Here is a 12,548-nt window from a genome sequence, read left to right on the forward strand (position 1 = left end):
CTGGTCCCGGCTGTACCCAACGATCTTCTAGCTTAGGGAGACTTCGTTTCTCCCAGAAGGCACCTGGAATATGCAAATTAGCCTCCTGAAGCTTGAATCCCTGGTTTGGTGATGCTTTCGAAGCAGCTGGTCCCGGCTGTACCCAACGATCTTCTAGCTTAGGGAGACTTCGCTTCTCCCAGAAGGCACCTGGAATATGCAAATTAGCCTCCTGAAGCTTGAATCCCTGGTTTGGTGATGCTTTCGAAGCAGCTGGTCCCGGCTGTACCCAACGATCTTCTAGCTTAGGGAGACTTCGCTTCTCCCAGAAGGCACCTGGAATATGCAAATTAGCCTCCTGAAGCTTGAATCCCTGGTTTGGTGATGCTTTCGAAGCAGCTGGTCCCGGCTGTACCCAACGATCTTCTAGCTTAGGGAGACTTCGCTTCTCCCAGAAGGCACCTGGAATATGCAAATTAGCCTCCTGAAGCTTGAATCCCTGGTTTGGTGATGCTTTCGAAGCAGCTGGTCCCGGCTGTACCCAACGATCTTCTAGCTTAGGGAGACTTCGCTTCTCCCAGAAGGCACCTGGAATATGCAAATTAGCCTCCTGAAGCTTGAATCCCTGGTTTTCATATACATACAAAGTTTACCAAAAATAGTTTTCCTGTTTTGTAAAACTTAAACTGGGCCTAATGGTGTCACCCCCACATGCCAAACCTGTGACTTTTAATTAATTAATATCAGAGAGAACAAATGACCGCCATACACAACAGAATCCACTATACCAAGACCAATAATATCACATACAGGAAGAAACACCACCACACCATGACCAGACCACATAGTGACCGAATAATACTATATACAAGGGACAAATACCGCCTCACCATGACCAGATCACATATTACCACCACTTGGTGACCAAATAGCACATACAAGGGACAAATACCACAACACCATTTCCAGACCACATATTACCACCACATAGTGACTGAATACTACAATACTGATCAGTAATAAAAAAAACACAATACTATCACCATAAGTGCCAGTATTCACAGGAGATCTGTACTTAGTATGCAGTGTCTGTGTAGAGGTAATACAGAGATCACTGGTGGTATTATACACAGGAGCTCTGTATATAATGTATAGGTAATACAGTGATCACTGGTGACATTGTACACAGGACCGCTGTATATAGTATATAGTGTACAGTGTCAGTGTATAGGTAACACTGACTCACCAGTGACGTCTCTAGATGAAGTCCTTCATTCATCTGTCATCCAGCACAGACCGCCATCATTTCTTCCAGCCAGGACTCGTTTCTGCAGGAAATAACACAGTTATCTTGAGCTCCGCTTGCAGAACACATTACTTAATTTTTAACAACTTCTACATTACACCACATGAAGAAAAAAAGGTGATATAGTGTCACTCTGCACAGTAACAGGACCGCCCCCCCATTTAAAACAGTATACTCAAAAAATAAATTAAATACATCATTGCAGTAATAACATCCCTTAATTAGCCCCTATGGTAATAATATTCCCCACCCTGGCCCCGTTTATCTCATTCCTGGCTCCAGCCATATGTTCTCCCATCCTGCCCTCATGAGTATCCATTCTACACCATATGATCTCCCCATCCTGCCCCATCAGTCTCCATCGTATCCATCCTGCCCATGATCCAATCCTGCCCCATGTCTCCAATCATGCCCCGTGTCTACATTCTGCCCATGCCTCAAGTCCTGCCCCCAGTGTGTCCAGCAATCTGCCCCAGTGTGTCCAGAAATCTGCCCCAGTGTGTCCAGCATATTACCCCCAGTGTGTCCAGCATATTACCCCCAGTGTGTCCAGCAATCTGCCCCAGTATGTCCAGCAATCTGCCCCAGTGTGTCCTGCATTGCCCCCAGTGTGTCCAGCATTGACCCCAGTGTGTCCAGAAATCTGCCCCAGGGTCTCCAGCATTGCCCCAGTGCGTCCAGCATTGCCCCCAGTGTGTCCAGCGATCTGCCCCAGTGTCCAGCATTGCCCCAGTCTGTCCAGAAATCTACCCCAGTCTGTCCAGAAATCTGCCCCAGTCTGTCCAGAAATCTGCCCCAGTCTGTCCAGAAATCTGCCCCAGGGTCTCCAGCATTGCCCCCAGACAGAGTCAGACAAAGAAAAAAAAAAAAGTAAAATCCTCACCTCTCCCGTTCCCAGCGCAGGTCCGGTGCACTCAACGTCTCTCCTGCTCTGCAACGCTCAGGACAGAGAGGCTGAGCGCGCAGTGATGACGTCATCGCACCCTCTGCCCTGAGACGTCGCAGAGTCAGAGAGCGCTGAAGACGCTGCAGCTACCGCGCAGCCGCAGGAACCAGGAGAGGTGAGTATTAGCGCTGGCACGGGGGGGGGGGGGGGCCCGAAGATTTAAAGGGCACACATCGTTTTTTTTTTCCCTCCACCTGCAGCGCCGGCCGTGACCCGCCCCCCACAGTGTGCCGCCCGGTGCGGCCCGCCCCCCCCCCCCGCACCCCCCTTCCTACGCCACTGCCTTCACTTGAACTGCAACTTGAGCTCTGACAACATGCCAAAAATCCACATTGCGACCAAAGCCTGGACCAAGCCTGAAGACCAGATCCACTGCAGAGGTGCTGGCACCTTTAATGTGTCTCAGCATCAAGTACACAGAATTAAAAAAAGATTTGAAGAGACTAGAGATGTGTTTGACAAGCTCAGTGTCACGATCAGCTGCAGCCGCTGACGCGGCACAGCCCATAGACATCTGGGACAGATGGCCCAGGGCATCAGTTACATCAGGACATCGGACACAGAAAGGACATCAGGAAATCATGACACAGGCAGGGTTACAGGGTACAGACAGGACATCAGGACATCTGGACCCAGGGTCATCGGCAGACATCAGACAGGAGTCGTTTGGCTCCGGACATCCGACATGACCTACAAGCACCACCATAGGTTGAAGTGAAGGACAGCATCCAATCCAGGTGAAAGCAAATATTTTCTTTATTGTGCCAAAAGTGCAACATTTCAACCTCAAGGGTCTTTTTCATGCTTGAAAAAGACCCTTGAGGTTGAAACGTTGCACTTTTGGCACAATAAAGAAAATATTTGCTTTCACCTGGATTGGATGCTGTCCTTCACTTCAACCTATGGTATGTACTTTTCCACTTGGATCCAGTGGAAGTAGGACGGGCATCTGCTTTTGTCAGTAGTGCTGTCAGCCGCCATTTTTCTGTTTTGGACTACAAGCACCACCAGTCATCAGGCTCCAGACAGCGGTCATCAGGTTCCAGACTGCGGTCGTCAGGCTCCGGGCATCGGACCTATGAAGGAACTCAAGTGTGATGGTGCAGGCACCGCCGTACTGGACGTGGGCCAGACGGGGTTAACACCGCATGGTAGTCAGAGCACAGAGTAGTAGATGCTCAGAAGAAACACCGGTTACAAGAGACTCAAAGTCACAGGGTGCGAGCCTCCACATGCAGAGGGATTCGAGGAACATAATCACAGCAGACACAGACAGGTACAGGACAGGTACAGGATCAAGGATTTGGACCTGGATATACCGCCTCCAGGACAGGCGCCAGAACAGGACAACACAGGAATCAAGGCAAGGACTTTGGTACCAAAACATAGATAGGAGAGGTGCAGGAACACAAACACACATAGCAAAGTTCAGGAGCTTTGTAAGTAGATCAGGCCCCGCTCATAGGGCAGGGGAACTTTATATAGGAGCTGCCCCTCAGCAATTGGCTGGGGACAGCATTTCAAGTACACACACTAACCCTGATAAACGCAGGGGAGGTGTGGCCGCTCATGCCCTAAGCGCAAACAGAAACCATTACAGCACAATCAGTGCAGGAACTGTGGCTTAGGGCACCTGGCAGCGACTGCATGCCCAGACACACGTGCAAAGTCATGCACCAGATGCAGATGACCTCGCAACCCGTGGACAGCTTCCACAGCGGCCACCAGGGACCGTACAAGCGGATGGTCATGCAAAAGAACAAAGACCCAACCACCCATGTACGGCTACGCAGCAATGCAGGGAACTGAGAAGGCTCCATACAGGTAACAGCCAACAGTATCCCAGCTCACTTAGGGGGAAAGGAACAAAGCGTTAAAGCAAAGACATTTATTGTCATGCCGAAAACCATATACAGACAGAACGGCCTGACACTCAGGTCCGGCAGACCCCGCACGACAACTGCTCAGGAGGAACGTTTGTTGTTTAGAAAATCCAAAGCAAGCCCCTCTTCCACTGCAACAGATCTCCAACAGGCCTAGTCACCTCAAGTCCCTGTGTCAACTAGAACAGTTTGTAGGATTCTGTCTCGAAATGGCCTCCATGGTCGAATCCGTGCCCAGAAAGAAGCCAGCACTAAACAAAAGGCAAATAGAAAACCGTGTGGCATTTGCAAAGTCCCACAGCCTGCTAAACAGATGGACGCTGGAAAAGTGGCAGAAGGTGGATTTCTCTGATGAATCTTCCGTAGAATTACACCACAGCCACAGCAAATACTGCAGGAGACCTACTGGAGCCCGTATGGATCCAAAATACACCCAGAAAACAGTTACATTTGGTGGTGGAAAGATCATGGTCTGAGGTTACATTCATTATGGGAGTGTGCGAAACATTTGCAAGGTGGAAGGCAACAGCAATAGTCTAAAATATCAAGAAGTGTTAGCTACCTCTTATATTCCAAACCATAAAAGGGGTCAAATTCTGCAGCAGGATGGTGCTCCATCTCCTACATCCATCTCTACAACAAAGTTCCTCCATCAAAAAAGATCAAGGTGCTCAAGGACTGGCCAGCCCAGTCACCAGACATGAACATCATTGAGCATGTTTGGGGTAGGATGAAAGAGGAAGCTTGGAAGACAAAACCAAAGAATCTAGATGAACTCTGGGAGGCATGGAAGACTGTATTCTTTGCTATTCCTAATGATTTCATTAACCCCTTCATGACCTTGGGATTTTCCATTTTTCCGTGTTCGTTTTTCGCTCCCCTCCTTCCCAGAGCCATAACTTTTTTATTTTTCCGTCAATATGGCCATGTTAGGGCTTATTTTTTGCAGGACTAGTTGTCCTTTTGAACGGCAGCATTGGTTTTACCATGTCATGTACTAGAAAATGGGGAAAAAATTCCAAGTGCGGTGAAATTGCAAAAAAAGTGCAATCCCATGCGTGTTTTTTGTTTGGCTTTTTTGCTAGGTTCACTAAATGCTAAAACTCATCTCCAATTATGATTCTCCAGGTCATTACGAGTTCATAGACATCAAAAATGTCTAGACTATTTTTTATCTAAGTGGTGAAAAAAAATTCAAAAGTTTGCTAAAAAAATAAAAAAATAATTGCATCATTTTCCGATAATCCTAGCGTCTCCGTTTTTCGTGATCTGGGGCCATTTCGGTGCAGATACGTTCTTTTGATCGCCCGTTATTGCATTTTGATGCAATGCAGCGGTGACCAAAAAAAGTAATTTTGGCGTTTTGAATTTTTTTCTCGCTGTGCCGTTTAGCAATCAGGTCAATCATTTTTTATTGATAGATTGGATGATTCTGAACGCAGCAATACCAAATATGTGTAGGTTTGATTTTTTTTATTGTTTTATTTTGAATGGGGCGAAAGGGGGGTGATTTAAACGTTTATATTTTTCTTATTTATTTCATATTTTTTTAAACCTTTTTTTTTACTTTTGCCATGCTTCAATAGCCTCCATGGGAGGCTAGAAGCTGGCATAGCCTGATCGGCTCTGCTACATAGCAGCGATCATCAGATTGCTCTTATGTAGCTGATTTACAGGCTTGCTATGAGCGCCGACCACACGGTGGCGCGCTCAGCAAGCCGACATCAGTAACCATAGAGGTCTCAAGGAGACCTCTGGTTACTATGCCGGCGCATCGCTGACCCCCGATCATGTGACAGGGGGCGGCGATGTGGGCATTTCCGGCCGCGTGGCTGGAAGCGGTAGATGCCACTGTCTGCGCTTGACATCGGCATTTACCTAGTTAATAGCGGCGGGTGGATCGCGATTCCACTCGCCAATATTGCTCTCACATGTCAGCTGTACAAAACAGCTGACATGTCGCGGCTTTGATGTGGGCTCACCACCAGAACCCTCATCAGAATGGGCCAAATTGCACCCCGAAAAAGTGCAAAAAAACACATATAAAGATATGTGAGGTATTAGTTTATATTTTGGCCAAAATACGCAAGCTCGTAACCCAGGTCATGGGACCCCAGGCTTATGAGTCCTACTCTAACCAATACTAGCACAAAAAGATAATTTTTAGGACCCTAATAGCACCACAACTTCATTCACCAATGTTATGCAACATATATTTGTATTTTAAGTTAATTATTTGTTTGAATATCACATTACTTTCTGTGGGCGACAAAACTTTTGTCTTGCCAAAATCTGACCCTTCTGTGTCCATTAACTGATCAATATTTCTTGATTGATGCCAATTTATTTTCTTAACCTAAACCACATTTCGGAGGGTTTCAGCTTTCAAAAGAATAATTTGTACAACCAATCGTCAGGTTATAAGCTTTTATTTACATAACATGGATAAGCGACATAACTTCTGTCAGGGAGTGTATATGGCTGGAACATGCCAGACCTCCTGCCCCAATGGTAACCATGATGACACGTACATAAAAGGCTTTCTGCGATATAACATTGATGGCCTTAGTCTATCCTTAGCAGAAAGAAGGAGTGGTATTGTTGCAAGAAGTAGCACTCATCTTACTACTGCTCTCATCATTGTGGTTTTACCTTGTACTGCAGCTCAGCTTTTGAATGGGGATGAGCTGCAGTTGTAAGCTCAGCCATATGGATGACAGTGGCGCTATGTTGGGTACTGGTGTCGAAAAAAATTGTCAGCAAATCCATCTTTCCCAGTTACTGCTAATAGAACTGTACTTTACTTATAATGTAGACAAAAACCATTTCACATCTGCAGCCTGCATGTATCAGAAAACACTGCAAGCTGCTCCATTCTGTTCAGTGCCAACCCTGACAGTCGAGTGAATGTAAGCTGAATCCTGAAATGATTTGATATACAGTATATGATCTGATTTACATTCAGAATAAGACAGGAGGGGTTGAAAAGGGAGCCAACCTCAAACCCAAACTGTTTGTCATGATTCAGTTCCAGGTTTGTTTCTGATTATTCTCTGCCCGGGATGGTCATGCGGGGGTTAATCTTCCTTGCCTTGTTTTGGGATCTGTCTGGCTATTTCAGTCCCCTGTTACCTGCAAGCAGTGTCAGTTGTAGATCATGTCTCTGGCTTGAACAGCTGACCCCGTTATACCCTGATTTGTCCTCTGCCTGTTTACCTAGGTCCTGTTCCTGTGTTCCCTGTAACTTCGCTCGTTACTGTACTCGCTCCCAGCATTGTGAACCCTTGGTATTTGACTCGGCTTGTTCTGTGACCTGTTTGACTTTCTTGCATTTCTGGCTTTCCGTTCGGCTCTGACTTCTTTGGCTTGTTTCCGACCACGTGTATTGCTGTGACCTCTGCTACTTCATTCCCTCTCAGTTGCTGACCCGGCTTTGTCTGACTACTCTTTCGCCACCTAATGGCTCCTGTCTGCTGCTTTGTGATTTCACTGTGAGTGTACCTGTTTTCCTTCACCATCACCCCCCGGTGGAGGTTGTGTACTACTGCACTGCAGCAGGCATTACACTGTTGAGATTGATTGGAATGAGCAGCTTGCAATGTGCTGTAATATATGCAAGATGCAAAAACAAAATGGTGAAAAATTTTCAATTAAAACCAATGATAAAAACCTTTTTTCATATATTTGAGAATTTTCAGGTCATTTGTAACTTTTCTGTTACTTTTGGCTTCAGATTGGGAACACCCTGCTCATCGTCTTCGTCAGCTACTTTGGAAGCAGAGTCCACCGACCGCGGTTCATCGGCGCTGGGGCTCTGATTGTCTGCGCTGCTGGATTCATCATGTGTCTACCTCACTTCATCATGGGACAGTATGAATATGACAAATCTATTGCCAGTAAGTAAAGAGTTTGGGGAACTATCCTACTGGGCTGTGCCTAGAGGATGTAAGAAAAAAGTACAAAAAGTGTAGATATATAAGGAGCTTCATGGATGGGAATTCTTGTGTCCACGGGATGCTGAAGAGGAAATGTATGCTTTCCTTGTGTTCTAGCTGCGAGTTTAGTATTTGTGATCCTGTTGGTCAAGGGGTAGTTGAGAAATTAATTTCCTTTAATTAATATATAAAGGAAATGGGTAATATCAGCATCCCTAGTAGTCAAGTGTAATAGAGGCACTCATGCCTACTTCCTCAGTGATCTACCGGGGACATTAATGTTTGTTTCCCTAATGGTCTAGGGTAATGGAGAGGTGAATACCTGGTGGCCTAGAGCAATGAAGGAGGTTATGATTTTCTCTGGTGTTTTAGGAAACCATTTGACAGGTCAATAGGGCCTCTCAAGAATAAAGTGCTGCAACAAGAGAAGATAGTATTCTGCTACAGATGGATCTGGATAAGTTGGAAACTTGGGCTGAAAGGTGGCAGATGAGGTTTAACAATGATAAATGTAAGGTTATACACATGGGAAGAAGGAATCAATATCACCATTACACACTGAACGGGAAACCACTGGGTAAATCTGACAGGGAGAAGGACTTGGGGATCCTAGTTAATGATAAACTTACCTGGAGCAGCCAGTGCCAGTCAGCAGCTGCTGCCAAGGCAAACAGGATCATGGGGTGCATTAATGAAGAGAGCATTATACTGCCTCTGTACAAATCCCTAGTTAGACTGCACATGGAGTACTGTGTCCAGTTTTGGGCACCGGTGCTCAGGAAGGATATAATGGAACTAGAGAGAGTACAAAGGAGGGCAACAAAATTAATAAAGGGGATGGGAGAACTACAATACCCAGATAGATTAGCGAAATTAGGATTATTTAGTCTAGAAAAAAGACGACTGAGGGGCGATCTAATAACCATGTATAAGTATATAAGGGGACAATACAAATATCTCGCTGAGGATCTGTTTATACCAAGGAAGGTGACGGGCACAAGGGGGCATTCTTTGCGTCTGGAGGAGAGAAGGTTTTTCCACCAACATAGAAGAGGATTCTTTACTGTTAGGGCAGTGAGAATCTGGAATTGCTTGCCTGAGGAGGTGGTGATGGTGAACTCAGTCGAGGGGTTCAAGAGAGGCCTAGATGTCTTCCTGGAGCAGAACAATATTGTATCATACAATTAGGTTCTGTAGAAGGACGTAGATCTGGGGATTTATTATGATGGAATATAGGCTGAACTGGATGGACAAATGTCTTTTTTCTGCCTTACTAACTATGTTACTATGTTAATTAAATAGAAAAAGAACTGTTCTTGTATCAGAGGGGTTAATATCTACTTCATTAGGGATGTAGGATAATGGAGGATTTAAAGCTTCCCTGAAGGTCTAAGTTAGTGAACAGGTGAATAAAACCTTCCCTGGTGGCAATGGATGAAACCTACATCTGCTCATCTCCAAGAGCCTCAAACCCTCAGTATAGCTGATGCTACACAGTGCGGAGAGGAGACACCGACCATTGGAAGACAAGAGGCGACTATGGGGATACTCACCTTCTTCTCTCTCCCACTCTCTATAACAGGTGTCTACAGTAACTCAACAGATATCTGTCAGCCCGGGCCAATAAACCAAAGTCCCAGGAGCGACCAGTGTGTGACAAAGGCTCAGAAAGGCAACATGGATGTTCTGTCCATTCTCTTCATCGGGCAGATCCTGCTCGGGATCGGTGGCGTGCCCATACAGCCATTTGGAATTTCCTACATTGATGACTTTGCGAGCAAAAGAAACTCTCCTCTGTACATAGGTAAAATCAGCAACGCAGGCTTGTTAAATATGAGAAAATGATTGGGTGTAAAAAAATATGAACTAATGACTATTTCCCAATTGTGATCTGAGTATTATTATTTATAAGAGCCCATTGATTCCATGGTGGTGCACATGAAGACGGTTACACACAAGATAGGGATGTAGATTACAATGAAAAAACTAGTAGTGACCCACTGGTGCAGAAAGGAGAGGACCCTGTCCTTGGGGGCCTACATTCTACAGGATAGTGGGAAGGAGACAGTAGGTCGGGGGTTGAAGTAGCTCCGGTAGTGGTGAGGTGGCCGTTTGGTCATTGCAGGCTGTAGGCTTTCTTGAAGAGATAGGTTTTCAGGTTCTGTCTGAAGGTTCCGAATGTGGTGGATAGTCGGACGTGTTGGGGCACAGAATTCCAGAGGATAGGTGACCCTCAAGAGAAGTCATAGAGGCGATTGGGTGAGGAACATATGTGTGTGGAGGAGAGAAGGAGGTCTTGGAGGATTGAAGATTACGTGAGGGAAGATATCTGGAGATTAGTTTGGACATATATGGAGGAGAAAGATTATAGACGGCTTTGAAGGTCAATGATAGTAGTTTGAACTGGACATGTTGGGGAATTGGGAGCCAAAGAAGGGATTTGCAGAGGAGAGAAGTGGAGAAATAGCAAAGGCAAAATGGATAAGTCGGGCTGCAGTATTAATGACGGACTGGAGAGGTGCTAGGGTGTTAGCTGGGAGGACACAGAAGAGGATATTGCAGTAGTCAAGGTGGGAAATGATAAGGACACTATTATTTTAGTAGATTCACGATTGAGGAAAGGACAGATTTTGTAAAATATTATTGAGTTGGTTTTTGCGGAGGTGTCAAGACATTGGATGTGTGGATTGAAGGACAAGGCAAAGTCGAGGGTTACTCCGAGGCAGTGGATTTCCAGTACAGGGGAAAGAGTGATATAATTTATTGTGATGGATAGATCAGGCAGGGAAGGTGATGAGTTCTGTTTTGTTCACATTGAGTTTTAGAAAGAAATTAAGGAGGATATGGCTGATAGACATTTAGGGATTCTGGACAGTAGAGAGGTGACATCTGTGCCAGAAGTAGATCTGAGTGTCATCAGCATAAAGATGGGTCTGAAAGCCATGGGACTTTATGAGTTGTCCCAGAACAAAGGTATAGATGTAGATGAGTAGGGGTCCCAGAACAGAACCTTGAGGGACCACAACAGAGAGAACGGGATGAGGAGGTTGTGTGGGAGGTGCTGAATGTGAGATTAGACGTACTCAGGAGATCCAGGAGAGGGCAAGGTCTTTGAATCCAGGGAAAGGAAAGATCTGTAGTAGGAGGCAGTGGTCGATTGTGTGAAAGGCAGAGGTCAGGTCTTGAAGGAGGAATAAACAGAATTGTCTGTTAGATTTGGCAGTAAGTCTAGTTTATTTTGGTCAAGGCATTTCAGTGGACCTTTGCGGCAGAAACTGGATTGTAGGCTGTTGAAGAATGAGTTAGATATGAGATGGAAGGAAAGTTCAGCATGACCATTCTGTTCGAAGAGTTTGGACGTGATCGGGAGCAGCGAGACAATAGCTGAACGTAGAGGTCGAGTCGAGGGATAATCTTTTCAGGATAGGTGACATACTTAGGGTTTGTGGTGGATCTGCAATAAAGACTTGTCTTGTCCTGTATTATACCCCAGAGCTGCACTCACTATTCTGCTGGTGCAGTCACTGTGTACATACATTACATTACTGATCCTGAGTTACCTCCTGTATTATACTCCAGAGCTGCACTCACTATTCTGCTGGTGCAGTCACTGTGTACATACATTACATTACTGATCCTGAGTTACCTCCTGTATTATACCCCAGAGCTGCACTCACTATTCTGCTGGTGCAGTCACTGCGTACATACATTACATTACTGATCCTGAGTTACATCCTGTATTATACTCCAGAGCTGCACTCACTATTCTGCTGGTGCAGTCACTGTGTACAGACATTACATTACTGATCCTGAGTTACCTCCTGTATTATACTCCAGAGCTGCACTCACTATTCTGCTGGTGCAGTCACTGTGTACATACATTACATTACTGATCCTGAGTTACCTCCTGTATTATACCCCAGAGCTGCACTCACTATTCTGCTGGTGCAGTCACTGCGTACATACATTACATTACTGATCCTGAGTTACATCCTGTATTATACTCCAGAGCTGCACTCATTATTCTGCTGGTGCAGTCACTGTGTACATACATTACATTACTGATCCTGAGTTACATCCTGTATTATACCCCAGAGCTGTACTCACTATTCTGCTGGTGCAGTCACTGTATACATACATTACATTACTGATCCCGAGTTACATCCTGTATTATACTTCAGAGCTGCACTCACTATTCTGCTGGTACAGTCACTGTATACATACATTACATTACTGATCCTGAGTTACATCCTGTATTATACCCCAGAGCTGCACTCACTAGTCTGCTGGTGCAGTCACTGTATACATACATTACATTACTGATCCTGAGTTACATCCTGTATTATACCCCAGAGCTGCACTCACTATTCTGCTGATGCAGTCGCCGTGTACATACATTACATTACTGATTCTGAGTTACATCCTGTATTATACCCCAGAGCTGTACTCACTATTCTGCTGATGCAGTCGCCGTGTACATACATTACATTACTGATTCT

General features: G+C 45.5%; 1 protein-coding gene across 5 annotated transcripts in view; it reads left to right on the forward strand.

Annotated features, from left to right (window-relative positions):
• Positions 1 to 12,548, forward strand: part of SLCO2B1 (solute carrier organic anion transporter family member 2B1) — a 178,420-nt gene that overhangs the window by 82,418 nt on the left and 83,454 nt on the right. For all 5 annotated transcript variants that reach the window (XM_069759476.1, XM_069759475.1, XM_069759477.1 and 2 more), the window contains exons 4-5: positions 7,848 to 8,010; positions 9,632 to 9,853. In XM_069759476.1, the coding sequence (XP_069615577.1) occupies positions 7,848 to 8,010; positions 9,632 to 9,853 (385 nt within the window). The remainder of the gene's footprint in view (positions 1 to 7,847; positions 8,011 to 9,631; positions 9,854 to 12,548) is intronic.

This window comes from Ranitomeya imitator, chromosome 3 (assembly GCF_032444005.1).
Source record: "Ranitomeya imitator isolate aRanImi1 chromosome 3, aRanImi1.pri, whole genome shotgun sequence".
Classification (NCBI taxonomy): domain Eukaryota; kingdom Metazoa; phylum Chordata; class Amphibia; order Anura; family Dendrobatidae; genus Ranitomeya; species Ranitomeya imitator.